Source organism: Saimiri boliviensis, chromosome 9 (assembly GCF_048565385.1).
Source record: "Saimiri boliviensis isolate mSaiBol1 chromosome 9, mSaiBol1.pri, whole genome shotgun sequence".
NCBI lineage: Eukaryota > Metazoa > Chordata > Mammalia > Primates > Cebidae > Saimiri > Saimiri boliviensis.
In genome coordinates this window covers 106,756,405-106,780,919 of record NC_133457.1, presented here as the reverse complement: position 1 = coordinate 106,780,919, position 24,515 = coordinate 106,756,405, and the positions used below count along the sequence as shown (strand labels likewise).

The 24,515-nt window shown below is 44.1% G+C and overlaps 1 protein-coding gene across 15 annotated transcripts in view; it reads left to right on the top strand.

Annotated features, from left to right (window-relative positions):
• The window catches only part of PTPRT (protein tyrosine phosphatase receptor type T), a 1,134,111-nt gene that overhangs the window by 311,654 nt on the left and 797,942 nt on the right, over nucleotides 1-24,515 (top strand). For all 15 annotated transcript variants that reach the window (XM_039479697.2, XM_039479693.2, XM_039479696.2 and 12 more), the window contains exon 2: nucleotides 764-889. In XM_039479697.2, the coding sequence (XP_039335631.1) occupies nucleotides 764-889 (126 nt within the window). The remainder of the gene's footprint in view (nucleotides 1-763; nucleotides 890-24,515) is intronic.

Below are 24,515 nucleotides of genomic sequence, written 5' to 3'. Positions count from 1 at the left end.
TGCTCAGTGAATCCTTGTCAACAGCAAATGAATGTAACTTATTCTAAAATGGTAGATGGCTTGACCTTTAAAGTTAAAGGGAGAAGCTTGAAGCATGATCAGCATTGACTTTATTATCTTCCAGGTGCATGATTGTCTAATTTCTTACCAGTTCGTTTCTCACCCCATGAAAAATGGTTTTTTACAGAGAAACAGGTGGGCATTGAGAAAGTATTCTGGGGCAGTTACTTTTCATATGTTATTCCATTTAATCCTCATGGCATTTCTGTAAGGTTGGACAGTTCCCTCCATATTCACAGGTGAGGAAACTGAGGCGCCCAGGTATGAAGCCTCTGGCCTGAGCTCACACAGCCTTGTGAAGGTGATGTGTGTAGTTCTGCCGGACTCAGAAGTGAGTGCTCCTTCTGCAGCCTCACAGCATCTCCCGTGCTGCACAAAGCAATTACAGAGGCATGCCCTGGCATTCATTTTTCCTACTTAGAATGAGACGCTGCTGTTTACTTTCTCAGGAAGGAAGATTAAAATCAATGTAACTAGCCTTATTAACTTTTTAAAATAGGGGGGCCTGCAGATGCCAGTGCCTTTCCTGAGAGCACCAAAGCAAATATAAAAATCCAATTTGCTCGTCTTTTTTTTTTTTCATAAAAGAAAATCTTCTCCAGAGTTTAACATTCAAAGCTGTAAATGAAGAGCCAATGAGACAGGGTAACGAACCAAGCCTCAGACATGGTAATGTATTTACCCATATCTCTTTTGTCTGCAGGTGGCTGTTCCTTTGATGAGCACTACAGCAACTGTGGTTATAGTGTGGCTCTAGGGACCAATGGATTCACCTGGGAGCAGATTAACACATGGGAGAAACCAATGCTGGACCAGGCGGTGCCCACAGGTATGTGATCCATCCTGTTTGGGGCTGTAATGGGGATGGCTAGTTTTTACCATGAGTCATGGGGGAAGAACTTACAAATAGAGCTCTCTGAGATAGCAATCGATAGCTCTGTAGGCAGTGAGTTCCCCATCCTCAGAGGTGTTCAAACCAAGGCCGAGTGAATTCTTCAGGATTTGGTATGAGTCACATGTCACCTAGATTCAGCATTTCCTTTAGTGTTGAGATTCTAAGCTTTAGCTACAGGTAGGGTATTGCTGGGTCTTGCTTGGGAGCCTGATGATAGTGGCATATCAGGGAAGGAAAGAGCTTCTGAAGAATTTGAGGTTACTTCTTTTCTTCCAGGTCACATAGACAAAGGTTTTATAGATTCAGGGAAGCTTCTCCAGTCAGATTATTATAAGGTTATATTAATTATATTATTATTATATATTATTATCTATTTCTATGTAAACAATTTCATATTAACATGTTATTTATTTACATACATTATTTACATATATTACATATGTGTACATTATGTACATATATTATTTACATATATGTTATATGTTTAGGGAAACTTCCACAGTTAGATTATTATAAGGTTATATTATCTATTATTATACATTATAGTATATGTATTATGTAATTTATATATATATTTAGGGAGACTTTCATAGATTATTATGAGGTTATATTATATGTAATTATGTATTATTATATTATTATTATGTATTATAAGGTTGACATCCTGACATTCTAAATGCCAAGCTTTTATCCTTAACCAGTGGGGCTGAAGGCCTAGCGTCAATTCTTGATGGATACCTGCATGGGACTGGCCTATGGGGTGCACCTGACGTATTTCAAGGACAGTACCTGAAGGAGGTCTACTCTTGGAGAACACACAGACTCTAAATGTGGGGTATACCTGTGTAAGGTGCACCTTGAAGAGGGTTACCTGCTGGTATCAGCCAGGAAGAGTTGTGGCTCTGAGAAAGTGAAGCTCACTTCTCTGAATAATCACATATTCCGGCTACCTTGTAAGGACAATTGCTTGTTGGAGAAGGGAGGCCACTTTCTACAAGTCTCCCTGACCAAAGGCTGCCTGGCTTCACCCCACACCTGTCTTGGTTTTCACAGCCCCCCCAGGTGCTGTTTCTCAGCCTCTCTTGTCAGCATACTCTGGCCATGGAGTGTTAAGGGTTCTTCAGGCCTACTCAGTGTTTTTCCCAGGGATGGCCTTACCCACTCCATGGCTTCAGATACTGCCTCTGTGCTGGCGATTTGGACGTTTATTCCTCCAGCCTAGATGTTTCTTATGAATTTTAGACCCACAGAACCCACTGCCCAGCTGCCATGTCGTCTTGGCTACCTCTGGGGAATGGGGTTTCCCAGGATGCCAGTAAACTGGGAGCAAAGAAGATGCTCAGAGATGCCTAGGTGAGGGTGAGGGTGTGGTCTCACTGGTCTCACGCACTTTGTCTGGCTCCAAAGCGGGAGGCACTGGGTGATTATAGATAGCTCCTGCTAAGGGCATTAGTTGTATACGTTTCTCACAAGTGTTGACACAGGCCTTAGGTATAATGAAGTGGGCTATGGTACAAAATTGAGGGGTCTTACTTTGAGCAGTGTCACCCACTGCTATGCATGCCCACTGGTAAGGCAATGTGGAATGACCTTTGTCTGTTGCCCCACCGTATTTTTTACTAACGCCGACTTTATCCAAAGTACTCCCTGGTTTAGGTGATAGAATCACCCATTCCATTAGGTACCCTGGGAGTCCAGGATACCTCTGCTTAAACATATCACATCTGCTCTACTCTTCATGGCCCTCCTTGATACTGGCCAAATAAATCTGGATCTTATAGTGTGTGTACATGTGTGTGTATGCATGAGTGTGTGCAAATGGGGGTGTATGGGTGTGTGTGTATGGATGTGTGTGTGGGCATGCCTGTGTATTGGGGGGTGTGTGTGTATGTGTGTATATGGGAGTGTATTGGTATATGTGTGTATGCATGTCTTTGGGTGTGTGTGTATATGGGGGGATATGTGTGTGTGCGTATGGGGGCATAAACGGGGTGTGTATATGTGTGTGTGTGTGTATGGATGTTTGTGTGTATGGGAGTATATGGGGGAATGTATGGGGGCATGGAGGGTGTATGTGTGTGTAGGAGTGTGTGTGTACGGAGGGTGTGTGTGCATGTGTATGGGTGTGTATATGGGAGTGTATGGGAGTGTATGCGTGTGTGCATACAGGGTTGTAAGGATGATATGTTTGTGTATGGGTGTGTGTGTGTATGGAGGGTGTGTATATGTGTAGGTGGGTGTGCATATGCATGTATGTGTATGGAGGGTGTGTGTGTATGTGTATGGGGATCTATGAAGGTGTATATGTGTGTACGGAGGGTGTGTATGCGTGTTTACAAGGTGTGTGTGCATGTGTATGGGGGTGTGTGTATGCATGTATATAGGGGTCTGTGTATATGGAGGGGTGTGTGTGTGTGTGTGTGTGAGGTGTGTATCCATGTGTATGGGTGTGTGTATGCATGTGTATGGGGGTCTGTGTGTATGGAAGTGTGTGTGTGTATGTGTGTGTATGGGAGGTGTGTATGCATGTGTATGGATGTGTATGTGTATAAGCATGTGTATGGGGATCTGTGTGTATGGGGGTGATGTATGTGTATGTGAGGTGTATGGGAGGTGTGTACACATGTATGGTGCGTGTGTGTATGGGGCGTGTGCATATGTGTGTGTGTGTGGGGTGTGTGTGTGTTTACATATGCTCTTTCTGCTCATCTTTAGTCCACCTGAAGCCCTGTAGCATGTTATAGGCTCTCCAAGCTCAACATCTCCAAAAGTGAACTCTTGATGTACCCATTTCCCCTTCCCTGTCTACTCACTCTCTGCTTTCCTTGTGTCCAGAAAGCTCATTTCACTCCACTGGAACTGATTCAGAAATCCGGGGCCATGTTTCTCTCTTTTCAGTCTCTTACCCACTTTTCCAATCAGTCACTTCATTCTGCCATTTTACTTGCTAAGTATACCTTGGGTCTGCCCAAGCCTCTCCATCTCTGCCACCACTGCCCTGGTGAACACAGGCGTCTGTTTCCTGGGTAAGTGAACACTTTCCAACAGGCTCCTTTGACTTAACTCTTTTGACTTTTATCCATTTTTCAAACAGATGTCAAAGAGAATATTCTAGAATATAAGCATGTTCATATTACCTCTTTTCTTCCTTGTCTCTGCCCAGCTTCTGTTCTGTGCCTTTCTGAGACTTCCCATCGCTCCAGAAAAGACCAAAGCCACTGCTGTGGCTTCCAAGGCTGTGAGGGCTGATACTCTCTAAACCTTCCAAGTGCATCATGCTCCACGTCCCACTGTGCTCACTTTATACTGGCTTCTGCCAATGGCCGGAATGTTCCTGCCTCAGGAATGCACATGAGATTGGCATCCTCCATGGAGCCTTTCCCCTACCTGCTGCCTTGCACTTCCTCTTCCTGTCTCTGTCTGGGTCAGCTCTCTTTGTAATGGTACCTGTTGCACCTTGCACTTTTCCTTAGTAAAATGTATCACAGCAGGTGTTGCTCATCCAGTGCATGTTTTACTCCCAGATGAGAAGTTCCATGTGAATGGGGACCATGAGAATCTTGTTCACAACTTTATCTTCGGTACCTGATGCAGGACATCAGACATCCTATGTACTAAATTAGCAATTTGTTGGATGGATATGTGAATGGCCAAATCATCTTTTTTAGGTGTTTTTATTAACACAGGAATGAATGAGAAAACATTATTAAAGGCCTTGGGTCCTCCACTAACTGATCACATATTTTCCTCTTTGCTACTATCCTTCCCATTTTACAGATCAGAAAACTAAGTTCCAAGAAGCTAATTGTGTCTTTTTGCTCATGCTCCTCTCTATCCCCAGAGACATGGCTTTTGCTTCTGATCTTAATTTTCTCAGCCCCTCATTATGGCAGACTGTCGTTTCATAAATATTGGATCACGCTAATACAATCTTCTGGGCTTTTTTAAATAGAGGCATTTGATAATAATCACTGAAATTATTCTGTCATGATGCGCCTGTGAATTCCAGCGGCTCTGTGTGCTGCTTAGGCAGAGCGGCATGAAAGCGAATTTGGATTAGGCGAAACTGTTTGTTCTTCTCACCGGCAAAAGCTGAAATCTTGCTCTTCTTTCTGTAAAGCCAGCAGTTCTCTTCGTCTAGAAAATCAAGTTTGAGTCTATTTATTCAGATGTTCCACAGCCTTTTGCCCATCCCCTTTGTGTGACGAGCTCTGTGCTGAGCTTGCTCTGGGTAAATCAGTCCATGTCATTTTGGGACTTAATTCCTCTGATGACCTCCCCTGGCACATAAGATAAAATCTGAACTCCTTGCCATGGCCTGTAAGATCCTGCATGATCCAGTGTCTTCTTCGGGCTTCTTTTCCTCTCCTCTCTCAGAATGCTTCAGACATACCCGGTCTGTTTTGGTTCCTCGGATGTGTCAGATTCTTTCTCAGCACTGGTCCTTTGCACATGCTGTTCCTTGTTCCCTCTCACCAGAATTTGTTTTCCCAGTTCTTCACTTTGCTGATCTCTTTTTCTCACCTTCCCTTGCCTTTTCTTTTCTCTGTTTCTCTTTCTCTTTTCCATTCTCTCCTTTCCCTTCCCTTCCCCTCCCCTCCCTTCCCCTCCCCTCCCCTCCTCTCCCCTCCCCTCCCCTCCTCTCCCTTCTTTTCTTTTCTTTGACAGAGTCTTGCTCTGTCACCAGGCTGGAGTGTTGTGTTGCGATCGATCTCAGTTCACTGCAGCCTCCACCTCCCAGGTTCAAGTGATTTTCATGCCTTGGACTCCTGAGTAGCTGAGACTACAGGTGTACACCAACACACCTGGCTAATTTTTGTATTTTTATTGGAGACAGAGTTTTGCCATGTTTTCCAGGCTGGTCTTGAACTCCTGACCTCAGGTAATCCTTCTGTCTCTGCCTCCCAAAGTGCTGGGATTGTAGGCATGAACCACCATATCTGGTGTTTTGCTGATTTCTTTAGGTCTCAGCTCACAGGACTCCTTGAGGCAATCTTCCCTTATCCATCTGTCTAAAGACAGGCTTCCTTCTTGTTCTCACTCACAACATCCTGTTCTTTGCTTTCACAATCCTTGCCATAGACATGTTTGCAGATCAGTGTATTCCAATGTTACACAGTGGCCAAGTGAGCTCAGAGTCTCAATTCTTCTGCCTCAGTTTCCACATCTTTATCTTGGGGACCAGTGTGAGAGTTAAATGGAGGATGTCTGCATGAGTGTGAACTGTTTGCGAGAGTAGGGGTTAGTCAGTGTTGGTTTTTCTAAATGTTTTCTGGTTCTTGCGATCTCTGAGGCTGGAAACCTAAATCCACCTGAGACCTTGTCCCTCCTTTGGACTCACTGATGCTGCTTCACAAAAGCAGGCTGCTCAGCAGGTATTCTGCTGTGGGTCCTGACAGGCCAGAGAGGCATTTCTTTTCTTTTTTCTTCTTGTTTTTTTTAAAGATGGAGTTTCACCATGTTGGCCAGGCTGGTCTTGAACTCCTGATCTCAGGTGATCCACCCACTTTGGCCTCCCAAAGTGCTAGGATTACAGGCGTGAGCCACCGCGCCTGGCAGAGAGGCTTTTCAAGACCAGGCTGCATTGCTGCATTGAGGGCTTAGACATTTCCTACAGCCCAGCTCCGTGAATTGAGTGTTACCCATAACCACTATTAACTGCCATTGTAACTAATGGTGAAAACCGCAAATGCGTTTGCACCGACCTACATCGATGCTTTTCCGTATCTCTCTCCATGGGAGAGGCTCTTGTGCTAGCGTTCCAGGCTTCAGACCTGGTTTTCCCCACTTCGTCTTTACTGAGGCTGTCACAGAGGAGCAGGAGTTACTGCACACACAAACTCTCTTTCTAGGCGTCTCTCCTGTCCGTGGAACTAATTGCAGCTACCACCAGTTCCTAGCCCTGCCTTCCCCATCTTGGAAATAGGTTTCCACAGGCAGCCCTGAGGTGCAGCCCTGAATTACAGTTCAGGGCCCAGCAGGAGGGTATCCTGGGTGCTGGAGGAGGATATGAGTGCTGGAGGTGTCCTTCTAAGCCGGCTGAAGCCGGAGGTAGTGGGGCTTGGGTGGCTGGCTTCCATTTCCTTTGAATACTTGTGGGACGTTCTTTAAAGCATGAGGTATGGATCAGGGTTGAATCTCAGCCTGCAAAATCAGGTACATAAATACTCACTTTTTTCTCTTCTTTACGTAAACCTGAATCTGACCCTCAGTCGCCATGGTGCTGAGACTCTATTTTAGCTACTACTGGAGCTCCCTGTTCCTTAGGGTTCTATGAGTAGCCTGGGGTTTAAGCAGACCACTGTGATGTCCTCTGAGAAGCCCGCTACTGCATTCCCTTCAGGTCTAGTGATTCTGCTGCTGCTTCTCAGGCTGGGAGTCTTTGTCACAGCCCAGCCAGCCCAGGTGCACCACCTAGCATCCTTCCTGGGGCCTGCCCCTCCTCAGATACTGCCACGGAGCAGTGTGGCACCAGTAGCCCCATACCTGCTGCCTTTGTGAAATGGGAGAACCTCTCTCCTTAACATCTTAGCCTTCAAAAGCACATTCTTCTTGGCTCAGCCCTTCCAGACCCCAGCACTCTCTCTTAAGTAAGTGAAAAGTTAGGAAGAAGCAAAGGAGGAAGGAAGGAAGCCTTGATTTCAAGCAGCTGCTTCTGTTTTTCCTACACACATTTCCAGAGCAGAAAAATACCAACAAACTTAGTTTCTTGATTGGAAGGGGCAGGAGTTGGGGGAACACACACATAGACGACACACGTGTGCATGCACACACACATGCGTACACACAAATATTTCAATCAGCTAGCATGTCGTGGAAGCAGCACTGTCGCCAGGGTAGTCCAGGCCTGTTCCTTCCAACTACAGGGCCTTTGCCTATGGGTTCCGGCCTTGCTCTAACTGTTGATATTTCTAGAGGGAGGGTTGGGGTCTGTTATAGGTTGATTGGTGTCCCCTAAAAAGATAAGTTGAAGTCCTAACGCCTGATACCTGTAAACGTGACCTTATTTGAGAATAAAGTCTTTATAGATATTATCAAATTAAGATGAGGTTATGCTGGTCCTATTGGGTTCTAATCCAAGATGACTGGTGGAGGCAAAGACACATATACACATAGGGAAGGAGCCACACGCAGATGGCAGTGGAGATTGGAGCAATGTGGCCGTAAGGCAAAGAATGCTGAGGATTGTCAACAGACACTAGAAGTGAGGCAAGGCAAGCATGGGTTCTTCCCTAGAGCCTCTGGAGACAATGTAGCCCTACCAACACCCAGATTTTGGCCTTCTAGCTTCCAGAACTGTCAGACGATACGTTTCTGTTGTCTTGAGCCACCTAGCTCGTGGTAATTTTTAATAGCAGTTCTAGGAAACTAAAACCACGTCAACACACATCAGTACGCTGACCCATCACCCACCCAGGCCACCTTTTCCACATGAGCACTGTAAGTATTAGAAGCTTTGTTTTCTTCTGAGTGAGCTGGCATTTACTACTTGTCCACTCTAACCAAGAAGTGGGTTAGGCGTTATCCCGTACGGCATTTCATCAAATGTGCCACCATCCCACGAGTTCAGAGAGACTGTCACTTCTTTATTTTTGAGAAAACGGAGCCCCAGAGAAGTGAAGCAACTGGTCCAAGGTCACGTGAGTTTAATGCGGCTGAGAAGTCAGACTCGAAGTCCAGGGTAGAGAAATATATATTGCAGATGTGGTACTGTCATCCACAAAGTACCTTAAAATATTTTTTCTACTTGCAGTCATGATTTTTGATGGCAAAAATAATACGTATTCATTGTAGAGAAAATGCACAAGAGAGATAGCTATAAAGAATGAAATGAAAGTCCTATGTTCACACAAACTCGCAGAAATACCTATTTTGCTATTTAATGCAATTTTTTGTAGCATTTTCCCATGTCATTAAATACTCCTTAAAACTGTATTTCCTAAAGGTTTCATAGTTTCCCGCTGCAGTGACTGTTGCACAATTTATTTCACCACGCTGTATTGTTGCATATTTAAGTTCCTTCCAGTTACTCCTAAATCACATTGCGGTGAGAGTTCTTGTACATACCGACATCTCTGGGCTCATCTCCAACAGGAGTTATCAAATTTGTTTTCATATATATGTATTTCTGTACACCCTTATGTACCCCAGACAGAACAGTTGTGTATTATCATTGACATCTGGAGAAAGAATATCATCCACATGGCCATGGCGATCCTGGACATTTGCCCATGACTTGATGGTTGGGCACATGCTTTGCGAATTCTGAAGCACTAAACCCAAGCCAGGCACTGGTGCTGGTCCCCTGGCTGCACCTTGTTCTACTTCAGGCGTCCCCAAACTATGGCCCCCGGGCCGCATGCGGCCCCCTGAGGCCATTTATCCGGCCCCCCGCCGCACTTCAGGAAGGGGCATCTCTTTCACTGGTGGTCAGTGAGAGGAGCACAGTATGTGGCGGCCCTCCAATGGTCTGAGGGACAGTGAACTGTCCCCCTGTGTAAAAAGTCTGGGGATGCCTGTTCTAGTTCTTAGCTTAGGTACTCTTGGGCTTTAGTGAGAATTGTGTTGGAAATACTGTCAAATAGAATGGTCCAAGCACTGGTCAATCAAGGTGGACGTTGGCTGTAAAAAGCTGTATGGGTTCCCTGGTGTTTATTGGATAAACTGCAAGGCTGTTCACTGGCCATGTATAGAGCTAGCTTTGGCTCTTGTAGGCAGGGACAACATTGTATTATATTTGTAACCACAGTGCTGGGGCTTAGTGGGTAGCAGCAAATGTTTGTTAGATAAATCGCTCTTATTAATAATTGAACTTTCTCATGATGCAAGCCTAGCATGTATCTCGAGCCCAGTCCCCCCTCCTGCTCTTTTCTCTTTCATTTCTGCTTTTGTGTAATCACAGGAGAACAGCCTTTGGGTGACTGTTTTGGGAGTCCGGTCTTCAGCCCTGTTTCCTGGTGTGGGAGATCTCTCATTGTGTTGACTCTCGGTGGGTTGCATAGCTTGCTGAGAGGGGAAGGTGTCCATTGCCCAGCGTTTCCTGTCAGCTTATGTGTAACTGGATGATGACCGCGATGCGGCAGAGGGACCGTGCTACCCAGGACTTTTCATCTAGGAATTATGGACCAGCAGCCAGAGGCTGGGGCACTGGGGCATGCAGTAGTAGGGTGGGTGTCTGGCCATGGTGTTCATGCTGCGAGGTTGCTGGATTTCCTGCTTGTTGGTCTCCCAGAACTGCCTTTTTTTCAGAACTGATCCTTCGGCTTTCTGTTCACTATGAGCTTCTCAATATTCTTCCAGAAACTTCCTATTTTTAAAAATACAGTCATAGTTGGTAACTCTTGTTTCAACCACAAACCCTGCAGGTCACGCTGTTGTGCTTTTTCACTTGCTGATCCCCAAGGATAGAACACAGCTCCTCTTCCCCTTCCTCCTGTATCAAAACCCAGCACAAATGGCACCTCCTCCAGGAGGCCCTCCCTGACTTTCCTTACAGTGTTTACCTCTCTGCTATGCTTTTGTAGCTGAGTTTGTCACATATTGTCTCTGATTCCCCACTAGGCCTGTGAGTATCATCAGGGAATGGACTGCCTCTCATTGCTGAATTCTTTGTATCCTGCATGGGGCCTAGAATAAGGAAGGTGGTCCATAACTTTAACAATAACTGAATTATTGTTGGGAGAAAGTGGTTTTGGGGGAAGCCTGGAGGGGCTGCCATTTTCTTTGGCATTTTCTTGGCACCTGGGGCATCTGTAGCTTTCATATCTTGAGTCCAACTCTGGGCTTTGATCAGAATGGGCCACTTGGTCCCAGGACCTGATTGACCTGGGTTTTTCTGCTCTGATGTTGGTCCCAGGATCCCTGGAGCAAATAAAGGGACGCTGGAGATTCCCTCTTCCTTTGCTCTGGGGCCTGGCGTGCACTTTTGAATGTGTGGTGCTGCTTGTGATGCCTGTAAGAGGCTCCTGTTTGGAAGATGTGATGCATTCTCAGATTGACCTACTCTTCCTTTAATGTGAGGCTTACAGAAAACAATATGTAGGTATGGGCCTTTAAGTGTTCTTAATCACACCTGATATTCCTGATATTATCATTGATTGGTTTAAAATTGTAAGTTCTTATGTGCCTGTTTAGCCATTGTTGAGTCAGTGCATTTTTATTTCATCTGTAATGACAAAATATTATGTGTTTATTGTTAAAAAATGCTGAGTTTGAACATAAAAGTTACCTCTCTCCGCCCTCATCACAGTTAGCCTAAATATCACTATTAACATATTGCTGTGTTTTGAGAGAGAAAGGGAGAGAGCGAAGGAGGAGGGAGAGAGGAGAGGAGGAGGACAGGGAGTATCTGTGTGTGGTAATAGTAATAGAGACGTGATATTTAGGTAGTGCTTACTGTGTGTCAGATGTCCTAAGTACTTTAAATATAGTAACTTAATCTTTGCAACAGTCCTCTGATGTAGATATTGTTATCTGCATTTTACATATCAGGAAACCGAGGCACAGAAAGCTTGCATGACTTGCCCAGGTCGTCTTTAGCATATGGTAGAGGCAGGATGTGCCCTTGAGGGGAGTCCAGGTTGTGCTCTGGACGGCAGCACTGTCGCTGCCTAAGCTGCCATGTGTGTACCTATGCAACAATCTTGCATGTTCTTCACATGTACCCCAAAACCTAAAATGCAATTAAAAAAAAAGAGTACAGACAATGAGTAGCATCATAGTTCCCCAACACTTCTGTCTTTTTATGCCACTGTATTCAGAGTTAGTTTTCACCATTCAAGGCCACGTGATATTCTCCTGGGTGAACGAACCACGGTTTATTCAACTAACACCTAAGAGATGGAAGTGGGAGAAGAAAGAAATGCCAAAATGCCTCCTGTGTCCCCAAAGGAAAAGCCAGATCTCTGTCTCTCTCAACAGCTCTGAGAAAAGTTCTTATAAAACATCTCATATCATGAGACGGTTTCTTGTGTACTTGCAGCTACAAAATTAATTGAAGAAACTACATTAGCCTGCAGTGACCCCAATCAGTGCTACTTTGGGATGTTTACAGGGATCACAGAATTGGTAGAAAGAAAAGGCAAGGAAATTGAATGCAGGTTTAGTAATTATTCTGGAGGCTATGACCAAGTAATGATGAGTGTTGGCGATTGTTATGAACAACTGTCCTGACAGTGGGTTTGAAAAGCAACATAATGTCCTGTGGTGAGCAGAATATTCAGCTGCCAGATAAATGGGAAAACCTGTCTGTGCTAATATCCACACAGATGCTTTCTTTGACACTCAGTTTTCTGTGACGTCATACCTAGACTCAGAAAGTGTTGTATTCCAAATGGTGTAATGGGAAGTGAGGGTGATGGAGGCTGATGTGATTCAACTTAAAAAGTGGTTCTTCTGATGAGAAACCCTGGTGCATTTGATGAGTTCGAATAAAAGGGTTCTCTGGGAGGTAGAGGTTGCAGTGAGGCAAGACTGTGCCATTGCACTCCAGCCTGGGTGACAAGAGTAAAACTCCTTCTCGAAAAAACAAAACGGGGTTCTAAAGTCTATGGGAATGGATAATAAACCACTATTTTTTTTTTAACCTAATGTGTGTATACCACTTCCTGGACAGTGTGCTAAGGGCTTTACATGTTTTTGATGTAATACTTTAAAAACACTGTGAGCTAGATGTTAATACCCACCCCTATTTTTTTTTTTTTTTTGAGATGGAGTCTTGCTCTGTCACCCAGGCTAGAGTGCAATGGTGTGATCTTGGCTCACTGTAACCTCCATCTTCTGGATTCAAATGATTCTCCTGCCTCAGCCTCCCAAGTAGCTAGAACTACATGTGCCCACCATCACACCTGCCTTGTTTTTTTTTTTTTTTTGTATGTTTAGTAGAGACAGTGTTTCATCATGTTGGTTAGGCTGGTCTCGAACTCATGACCTTGTGATTCTCCCGCCTCAGCCTCCCAAAGTGCTCATATTACAGGCGTGAACCACTGTGCCCGGCCTATCACACCTCTTTTAAAGAAGAGGAAACTGAGGTTCAGAATGTTAACTCTCTCAAAAGGGAACAGTAAATGGAGGAGGTGAGGTGTCTGGACCCAAAGTCTGCGCACTGACCCACTCTCTCTCTTTTTGAATTAATGTTTTATGAAACGTGATTTTAAATATGTATGTGTAATTAAATTGTATGTTAGATACCATAAGTGGACTTTTGCCTAATTCGGTCGTCTCTACGCCTAAAATTTTATTAAAGTTGCCCGCAAATGTTTTCTGTGGGGCATGGGAGGTTTTCTTACTGGAAAAATGGAATAAATGCATTACTTTCCATGGAGGGTTGATCCTATCAGTTTGTTGAATTGTCTAAGTCTGCCAGTGTCCACCTAAATGCAGACACAATGAACCTGCATGTTGTTTGGAGTAAATTCTTTGAAAAGGAAGCATCAGAGGCCGGGCGCAGTGGCTCACACCTGTAATCCCAGCACTTTGGGAGGCCGAGGTGGGCAGATCACCTGAGGTCAGGAGTTCGAGACAAGCGTGAGCAGCATGGTGAAACCCAGTCTTTACTAAATACAAAAAATTAGCTGGGTGTGGTGGCGTGTGCCTGTAGTTCCAGCTACTTGGGAAGCTGAGCAGAAGAATTGCTTGAACATGGGAAGCGGAGGTTGCAGTGAGCCGAGATTGCACCACTGCACTCCAGCCTGGGGACAGAGCAAGACTCTGTCTCAAAAAAAAAAAAATGAAAGAAGGAAGCATCACAACAGTCGTGTGTTGGAGACATATTTAAGAGGACAGCAAAGATGATGTCCTTCCGAATTCCTCTGTTTCCTGCTGCTTCAACTTCAGCCACTCGCAGGGCAGCCTGAGAGCAGGATGTTGCTGAGAATCTTCCTGATGGTGGTGACGCTGGCTGGATGCTGATGCTGGGCGATGTCTTCATGGACCATTCAAATGACTGGGCTGCTGCTGCAGGTTTTTTTTTTTTTTTTTTTTTTTGAGACAGAGTTTTGCTCTTGTTACCCAGGCTGGGGTGCAATGGCGTGATCTCGGCTCACCGCAACCTCCGCCTCCTGGGCTCAGGCAATTCTCCTGCCTCAGCCTCCTGAGTAGCTGGGATTACAGGCACGCGCCACCACGCTCAGCTAATTTTTTGTATTTTTAGTAGAGATGGGGTTTCATCATGTTGACCAGGATGGTCTCGATCTCTTGACCTCGTGATCCACCCGCCTCGGCCTCCCAAAGTGCTGGGATTACAGGCTTGAGCCACCACGCCCGGCCGAACATTTCATTTTTAAATGTGTGATCTGTCGTTTCTTTAGTGAGGAAACAGGTTTTCATTATGCTTTGAATACTGTGGTAATTTGAATTATAAATACACATTCTGAGATGTTTGGTAAGAAAAGAAAATAGTTTAATATAAATGGAGTCTTTTTTCTTAATTTAGTAACAGTCAAATGGCTGAGATGTCTCTGAAAAAAAGTCCAACAATCTGGAAAAATCCATTAATCCATTGAGGTCCCATTTGCAGTATCCAGTCTGGTAGTCATTAGCCATGCATGGTATGGCATACTGGAAATATGTGGCTAGTATTTCCACATAAATACAGGTGGCTAGTCCTGCTAGTGTAAACTACACACCAGATTTCAAAAACTTAGTATGAAAAAATAATTTAAAAACATTAATGATGTTTGTTGATTACATGTTTGAATGAGTATATTTTAGATGTATTGAGTTAGATAAAAAAAATTATTACTTTTTTTACCTTTTTGAATGTGCCTACTAGAAATTTTAGAATTACATATGTGGCTCCCTTTATATTTCTATTGGACAATACTGTCCTGGATTATCTGATTTTTATTATGTTCCTTGTATTCTCACCAACAGGGATGTCTCTCTTTGAGAATCATTAATGGCTAGCATTTATGAAGTACTCATTATGTGCCAGGTGCTTTAAAGTCTTGTTTCCTTTATGGTTCACAAAATCCTATAAAGTGTAGGTACCATGTGATTCCCACTTTATAGTCGGAAAATTGAGGCACGAAGAGATTAAGCAACCTGCCCTTCATCATAGAGATGAGATGTGGCAGGCAGGGAATTTGAAACATAGCAGCGCGACTCAGTGGTCCCTGTTGATGACTCCCAGGCATCCAGCTTTTAGCACATGGACCCAAGACTTCTGTCTCTGCCTTGCTGTGTTGACTTGAACCTCTGGACCTCAGTTTTCCTACCCAGGATTGTGCTGGATTGTCCCTCAGGCCTCTCTAGCTCTTTTCTTCCTGTGGTGGTTATTGTGGTTCTGCACAATAACCTGTGTGGGCTGCAGGTACATGGTGGAATTGGGTGGCACTGTCTCTACTGCCAGGCCTTTTGGTTAGCATGGCCTTCTGCCTAGTGGCTAAGGAAGCATCCCTGGAAAGTCATCCCAGATCTGTCACTAACCTGACTTTGAGTTGCCTTTCTCTGTGCTTCTAACACCTGCTTCTGTGAAATGGCTCTAAAAACAAGGAGCCCTGGGTTCTGTCCTAGCTCTTCCATTAACTTGCTCTGTGACCTTGAGCCACACACCATCCCTCCCTGGGCCTTATTAACCATGGTAAGATCAGAAGGCAATTTCTTCTGACTCTAGGATTCTTTGACTTGTTATTTATGAATTGAGAAGAAAAGGCATTTTTAAATGTAGGAATTCAGTGATACATTTATAAAAGAAAACATTGGTGAAAACTCGTGTGGTCCTAGCCCCTCCATTCGTCTGTCTGTCAAGCATGGCAGCTGGTTCTGCTTCCTTGACAGAGGAATTTGTCTTCATGAGTGTATGGAGATGGGGTACCTGAGGGACAATCTATCCCTGAGAGCTCAGATTTTCACAGGAAGATAAATCTCCCAGGTGAGCTGAAGGAGTGTATTCTGTTCTCACATAGCCCCACAGAGCTGCAGTGATCTTTCACATGCCCCATTCATATCACAGGTACAACTCCAGAGTTTATTTCCCCACAACTACTAATCAGTGAGACATTTGGTAATTGAGAGAAATTACCTTTTTCTTAAGAGATCTTGTGTTTTCCCTCTTCACCTACCCAGTTTTGACACTGCTTTGTGCTGACTCAATCATGCTTTATGTTTGGAAAGCAACAGGTACTTGAGCAAACTGTTTTTAAAACTTTCCCCAAATCTGCCAATATCTTTTAAAACTGCTTCTTTTCCTAGGTGTTTTGTTTCCTTATTAAAAAACCCAAATTACACTTTCTCAGGATTTAAAGCCTTGTCATCAATGAAAACACTTGTGAAGGCTATGAACAAGCAAGAATATATTATGTTTTTAAAGAATTCTGAGGGTGTCTAAGGTTAAAACAAGACTTATAGCTTCCAAGAACCTTCTAAATCATAGCCGCAAAAATATATAGGCATGATGTGTCCATTAGTTTGGATTTAGGTAGGAAAACAGAAACCACCTAGGTATTTCAACAGGAAGGAAGGGGTTTAATACAGGATATTAGAGGTTTATGAAACCTTTGAAACTCTCACATACATAGCCAAATAATCTTCAGCAAGGGTGGCAAGACTACACAATGGAGAAAGAATAGTTTCTTCAACAAATGGCATTTAGTAAATTGAATATCCACATGTAGCAGAAGAAAGTTGGATTCTTATCTTACACCATACACAACGATTAACTCAAAATGTATTGAAGACCTAAACATAAGACTGCAAACTATAAAACCCCTAGAAGAAAATGTAGGTAGAAAGTTTTGAGATGTTGCATTTGGCAGTGATGTCTTGGATATGACATCAAAAGTACAAGTGTCAAGAGCGAAAACAGACAAATGAGACTACATCTAACTTAAAACTAATGTGTATCAAAGGAAACAATTAAAAGACAACCTATGTAATGGGAGAAAATATTTGCAAATTATATCTCACATGGGGTTACTATCTGGAATATGTAACGAACACCTACCACTCAACAACAAAACAACCTGATTTTAAAATGGGAAAAGAACTCAAATAGACATTTCTTCAAAGAACGTGAACGAATGGCAAGAAACAAGAAAATATGGCCAGGTGCAGTGGCTCATGCCTGTAATCCCAGCCCTTTGAGAGGCTGAGGAGGGCAGATCACCTGAGGTCAGGAGCTCAAGACCAACCTCGCCAACATGGTGACACCCCATCTCTACAAAAGATACAAAAATTAGCCAGGCCTGGTGGTTGGTGGGCACCTGTAATCCCAGCTACTTGGGAGGCTAAGGCAGGAGAATCACTTGAACCCAGGAGGTGAAGGTTACAGTGAGCCAAGATCATGGCACTGCACTCCAGCCTGAGTGACAGAGTGAGACTCCATCTCAAAAAAAAAATATACGTTTAGCATCACTAATCACTAAAGAAGTACAAATCAAAACCACAGTGAGATATCACTTTACACCCATTAGAGTGGCCACTATAAAAAGACAAACAAAAAAATGTTGTTAAGGATCTGGAAAAATGGGAACCTTTGTACATTGTTTGTGAGAATTTAAAATAGTATAGTCTATATGAAAAACTGAAGATAAAAAATAGAACCCCCATATGATTTGCAATCCCAATTCTGGAAATAGAATTATAGATCATTTAATGATGGGGATACGTTCTGAGAAATGAATCACTACGTGGTTTCATCATTGTGTGAACTTCGTAGACTGTATTTTTGTAAACCTAGAAGTTACAGCCGACTATCCACCTAGAACCACCTTCACATATGCAGCGTGTCATTGACTGAAACATCATTATGCTGCAGGTGATGACATATCTAAAATAATTAAAAGCAGAATCTTGAAAATATATTTACAAATTCATGTTAATTGTAGCATTATTCACAGTAGCCAAGAGATGGAAGCAACCCAAATGTTCATCAGCGGATGGATGGATCAAGAAAATGTGGTATACACATGCAATGAAATATTACTCAGCCTTAAAAAGGAAGGAAATCCTGACACATGCTACAACATGAATGAATCTAGAAGACACTATGTTAAAAGAAGTAAATAAGTCATCAAAAACCTGTACTGTATGATTCCACTTATGTGAGATATCTTGAGTAGTCAAACTTACAGAAATAAAAAATAGAATGACGGTTGCCAGAGGCTGCCGGGAGGAGGGAGATAGAGAATTTTTCAGTGATGTCTTAGTCTACTCATGCTGCTATAGAAAGTACCACAAAAGGGGTAATTTATAAATAATAGAAATCTATTTCTCACCGTTCTAGAGGTGGACAAGTCCAAGAGTAAGGCACCATTATGTTTGGTGTCTGATGATGACCCCATTTCTCCTTCAGGGATGGTGACTTGGATGCTGTGGTCTCACAGAGAGGTACAAAAAGGGCCTATCTAGTTCCCTCCAGCTCTTTTGTAATGTTGCTAGTCCCATTCATGAGGGCGCTGACCTCATGACTCAGTCATCTTCTAAAGGTTCCAACTCAAAATACTATCACATTTGACTTTAAGTTCCAACATGTGAATTCTGTAGGGACACCTGCATTTAAGCCACAACGTTCTCCTCCAGACCCCGCAAAATCCATGTCCTCCTCATATACAAAATACATTCGTTTCATCCCAGTAGCCCCAGAAGTCTTATTTCTGTATCAACTTTAAAGTGTAGTCCAAAGTGTCATCTAAATTAGATATGATTGATCCTGAGGCAAATTGCTCTCCAGCTGTGTGCCTGTGAAATCAAACAAATTATATACTTCCAAAATACAATGTTGGGACAAACACAGGATAGACCTTCTTATTTTAAGAGAGATAAATAGGCAAGAAGAAAAGGGTAATAGGTTCCAAGTAAGTATAAAACACAAGATGACAAACAGCATTAAATCTTGGCAGGTGTCCCCAAACTTTTTACACAGGGGGCCAGTTCATGGTCCCTCAGACCGTTGGAGGGCTTCTGCATACTGTGCTCCTCTCACTGACCACCAATGAAAGAGGTGCCCCTTCCTGAAGTGAGGCGGGGGGCCGGATAAATGGCCTCGGGGGCCGCATGCGGCCCGCGGGCCGTAGTTTGGGGAGGCCTGATCTTGAGGCTTGAGAATAATAATCTTTGACTCTACGTCCTGCCTTTTTGGACACTGTGCAGCAAGTTTAGGCCCCCAAGGCCCCAGGAAGCTCCATACCTCATGGCTTTGCCTGGGTGCAGCCACAGAACAGCTCTCAGTGGTTGGAGGTGGGTGCCTGTGGCTTTCCCAGGCTTGTGTTGCACGATGGTGGCTCTACAGGTCTGAGGTCTCAAGGGTTGCCCTATCTCCATGGCTCCATGAAATATTGCCCTAATAGGGGTTCTCTGGAGTGGCTCTATTCCTATGGCTCCACTAGGAATTGCACTAGTGAGGGTTCTATGCAGTAGCCCCACCCACCCTGACAGTTCCCTGCCCAGGCCCTGAGGCTCTCCCGGGCATCTTTTGAAATCTGGGTGGAGGTAACCATGCCCCTATGGCTTATGCAGTCCGCACACCTGCTGGGTCCACACCTTGTGCATACTAACCAAGGTTAACTGTTTATGCCCTCTGGAGGGGAAGCCTGAGCCACACTTGGGCCCACTTGAGTCGCATCTGGGGCATCTAAGGGGCACTGCACCAGAATTCAGTAAGCAGAGGCTTGAGGTGGCTCAGAGCAGAGCAGTGAGTCCTGAGGTCTCATGAGTCCTAAGACCCCTTTTGTTGACATAGTTTTGTCCTTCAGGCCTTGGTATTCTGGGCCTGTGATGGGAGTGACAACCTTAGAGATCTTTGAAATGCCTTTAAAATCATTCTTCCATTGCTATGCTAAATAGCATCTGGCTTCCTTACATCCATACTTATATCCCTATCAAGCATCTTAATATTTGTGTCAAACGTTGACTTGGCCACACTCTTGGCATTCTCTCCATAATACACCTTTACAACTTGGTCAGGCTGGGATTTTGCCAAATCTTTAAGTTCTGCTTGCTTTTACTTATACATTTATCTTTAATTTCTTTATTATTTCACTTTTACTATGAGCAGTCAAGAGAAGCCATGTAGCACCCTCAACACTTTGCTTAGGTATTTCTTTCACCGGATATCCCAGTTTATCACTTACAAGTTCTGACTTTCAGAAAGCATTAATACATGGGCATGATTCAGCCAAGTTCTTGGCTATCTTGTAAGAAGTATGAGTTTTTCTCCAGTTTCCAATACCTTATTTCTCATTTCTATCAAAGAACTCATCAAAATTGCCTTTAATATCCATATTTCTACCATAATTCTGTTCATGTCTATACTTAGATAATCTCTAAGAAGATTGAGACTTCCTCTCCAGCTTTCTTCTTTTGAGCCTTAGCCAGAAATACCCTTAATACTCTGTTCACAATAATCTAGACTGTCTTCAGCAGGAATCTCTGAAGTCTTCCAGCTTCTACTCATTACCCAGATGTAAGGCCACTACCATATTTTAGGTATTTGTTAAAGCAACACTCTATGTCTCGGTATTGCTTTGTCTTGTCCATTCATTTGGCTAAAGCAAGATACCACAAAAGGGGCAATATATAAATTTTTAAATTTATGTCTCATAGTTCTGGATGCTGAGAAGTCCAAGTCCAAGATCAAGGTGCCTATAGGTTCACTGTCTGGTGAGGGCCCAGTCTCTGCCTCTGTTATTGGTGAAGAATGGGTTGGAACCCTGCTGGAAAGTAAGACATAATTTATAGGCTTCCAGCCCTAGTGATATGTGGGAGAGCTTCGGAAGGTAGGAATGATGCAAGATACCAAGACACAATTCTCAGTACAGTGTACCTTAAGTGTGTTTAAAAAAAAGTCTGTGTTCTTTTTACATAGAGGAAATGAACAGAAGAAGTATGAACTTTGAATTCAGGCTGTTACTAGTTGGAATGCCAGTTCTACCAGTGACTGGCATTCTGATCTGGAGCTGATTTGGTAACCTGTCTGAGTCTCATGCTCATCTGTAAAATGAGGATAAGTCTGGCAGAACTTTCGGGGGGAATTAACTAGAATTTCACACACAAAGTACCTTGTACCACAGTGGGTATTTTATGGCCACCTTACCTTGCAGTCGCTTTAGAATTTTGATGAGGAGCTTCCAGCACCAAGAGGTGTCTGCTCCAGTCAGATACCTCAAAGTATGTGGTATTCAGAGAATACGAACAAGTGGTCCTGCATGGTAGGGATGACAGTGATGACATTAGTATTAGGTAGTGCTATGGAGCATCTGTTGTTTTCATGGCACAGTGCTGAGCACTTTATAATTGTCACTTTTCATTATAAAATCTTTGCAACAGCCCCCCCCTTTTTTACATACTTTAAGTTCTGGGTTACACGTGCAGAATGTGCAGGTTTGTTACTAGTTATTCACATGCCATGGTGGTTTGCTGCATCCATTCCCCCCATCAGCTTTTTGAAGAAGTTACTAGTAATAGCCCATTTTACAGTTTAGAAAAATGAGGCTCTTTGAGATTAAGTAACTTGTCTAGAATCACACAGTAAGTCTCAGAGGCAAATACTTAAACCAATACTCTTGAATAATATACTCTAGGAAGGGATACATACTGGTCATGTGGAATAGGATGAGATGTGATGAGAAGGGAGGCTGGGGCTACAACTTGAAAGATCTTGGGCGATAAGAGTGAGGATTCATCAGAGATTAAGTCAGGGAATGTTTGGTCAGATTTATCTTTTAGGATAACCACTTGTTGGCCAGTGTGAAAGGCAGCTGGGGGCAGCAGGGAGCCTGTGGTGGGGAGGAAGCGTGTTGCACTGGACCAGGAGGAAACTGATCAGGCATGAATGGGGATATTAGCTGTAAAAATGGGGAGGAGGAAAAGGGGGTTGGAGATAGTGGTGAGATCAACAAAACTTGGTGAAAGAGATGAATGAAGACACTGGATTTGGGTGTGGAGTCAGGGGCCTATTCTTTGAAGTTCTCTGACTCTGGCCAAGCCCTGTGGGTTCCATGTTCTCATCTGTATATTACACACATACCTCTATAGGTATGCTAAAAATGGCCAGGATGCACATGCAGAGACCCTCTGTGCCCAGAATACTGGGTCCTTTTTTCTTTTTCTTTATTTCTTTTTTTTTTTTATTATACTTTAAGTTTTTAGCAAGTGAAAGTGTTGGCCCAGTGTTTGATGTTTATCAGACCTTGCTTCTCAGTGAGCAGAAGATGGAACATCTGCCTCAGAATCACCTAGGGTGTTTTTCAAAAGCAGATTCCTGGGTCCTATCCCCACATGTGGCACTGGGATGGGGTCCAGGAAACAGCAGGTGATTTTGGCACATTAGTCTTGAGAACCACTGGGTGTTTGGGAAGCTAGGAAAGGGGTCAAGGCCCAGGTCAAGATTTCCCAGGAGAAAGAGAAGAACAGAGGGTAGAGAGCAGAACTCTGGACATTTCCGCTATCTAGGGCATGGGCAGAAGAATGGGAGCCTGAAAGATGGAGGGAGTGGATGCCTAGAGGAAGACAAGAATAAGCCTGTGTTCTACCAGGAGCACCTGCCCTTTCCCTTCTTTCCCCTGCAGATAACTGGCCCCCTGGGACACCTCTTTGTTGCTTGCATCCCTGTAGCTCCCTCCTCTACCTGTGGTACTTCGCCATCCTCTTATCGTCACTGCCATGTTCTTTCCTTTGCCTTGGAGACCACTGGGTCTCAGATTCCCCTTGTTCTTCCAGCCCTGGCCCCAGGTCAGGCAATGGGGGAGCTCGATGCAGAGGAGCTAAGCTCTAGCAGAGCAGGAAGCAACTCTTCCATTCACAGCTACGTGTCCCCAGCTCCTAAAACTGGCTCTGACACCAGAATGCCCTCAGTGAATACTGAATAAGTGAGTTAGGGGATGAGTGAAGTGTTAAGCTATTTGGAAGCAGATTTAAAGGAAACAGAAAATCTGAGATGGCTGAAACATACACTCGTGGTTCGGAGCACAGTGCTCAGTGGGTCTCAGGAGATCTGGGTCTGCTGTGCTGCTGACCTGCTGTATGGCCTGAAGCAGGTTGCTTAGTCTTTCTGGGCTCCAGTGGACTTACCTGCACAATGAAGAGCCCTGATTAGGTAATACTCCCAGTTTTCTAACTCTAATAACCCGCAGGTTCTGTAAAGCAGTTCTGTTGTGGCAGAGTTTGTTCATGACTGCAACCAGGGACCACATGAAAAGACTTCACAGTACAGGAACAAAGAGAGCCTTGAGTACGCGTGAAGGTGGTGGCAGCATGGAGCAGATGGGGCCTTGCAGGCCAGAGGGCCACCTCGAGTACAGTTCCAGCCTCTGGAAAATAAGCCTTATTTTTCTTTTCTGTGTGATAGCAACAATTAGAAGAAAGCCTGCATTTAACTCTCTATGCTGAAGGAAGCAATTATCTGATTTTGACCATTTTCTAACCAAAAGTCACCTTTACAAGCCTGGTTTTTAGATTTTGTGCTAAGGTTTTAGACTTCGCAATATGGAAAATAATAACAGAGAGGTTCTTTGCCTGAATGGAAAGACCACATTCCTAAATTTGAAATAAAACTTTGATAACCGTGGTCTTTGATGCTCTATACGGCTGAATTTCAGAAAAGAAATTCCAGAAGCATATACACGTTCAATGTTCAGGGACACTCTAGCCAGAGGGACTCACATGGGAAGCTTGAGCAAAGCTATTGAGCAAAGTTTCTCTATGGCTTAAGGCTTTCTCTAACTTACAAAATGAAGGTCATGCAATTGGGACCCATCGGGATTAAGTGACAAATATTTGAGAAAACACAGAACCAAATGTTTGGTGCATGGGCCCATGGTAGGTTTCCTTCATCACCACCAAGCGCCTTCTTGTCGTGTCTCAGCGCTGGGGCTCAGCATGGAGGTGCCTTGTTAACCTGTCTACAGAAGGAAAATCCAGAGGACTTCTTAAGCCTGCTATCCCTCTCCTCTCCCTTCCGCCTTCTCCTTTCTCCCCTCCTTCTCTTCCTCTCCCCTCTCCCCTTGTCCATTTGTTTGTGTGTGTGAGTCCATGTGTTTAACACTAGATGGGCTGTAATGTTCATCATCCCCTACTGGCCTCCTTTGAGCCCTTAGGCCCCTTATATTGAGAGGCTGTTCTAGGTCCCTGTCCATTGTGTGCTTACTGAGACTCAGCAACAGGCCCTGGAGTGGCCAGACCTGGTCATTTTAGTTCTGGCCTGGGGCAGAAAGGCCCACAAAGGGCCTTGATTGCCAATGTCAGGAGTGGATATAGGAGAGCCATTGCCTGATTGGGAGAGGGGACCTCAGTTTGCAGAGAAGGGGCAGGAACTGGGGTAAAGTGTCTCCTGCACTTTACAGCCTGCTGGTCAGGTAGCTGGAGGGACTCGCTGGACACCTGTCAGCTCTTGCCTCTTCAGACTCTGCAGGGACCCCCAATATTTTTTTCCTGCCTTGAAGAAAGATGGAGAGGTGGGGATGGACCCTAGGGTCTCCTCTGGAATGAGATGTCACATCATATCGTAGCAATATCCTATGGCTGAGATCTGAGGTTTCATGTGTTCTGCCCACTTTCCTCAGATCCTCTACAGAAAGACCAGCTTTCAATACCACCCTTTTCAAGATCCATGTGTTATAATTAG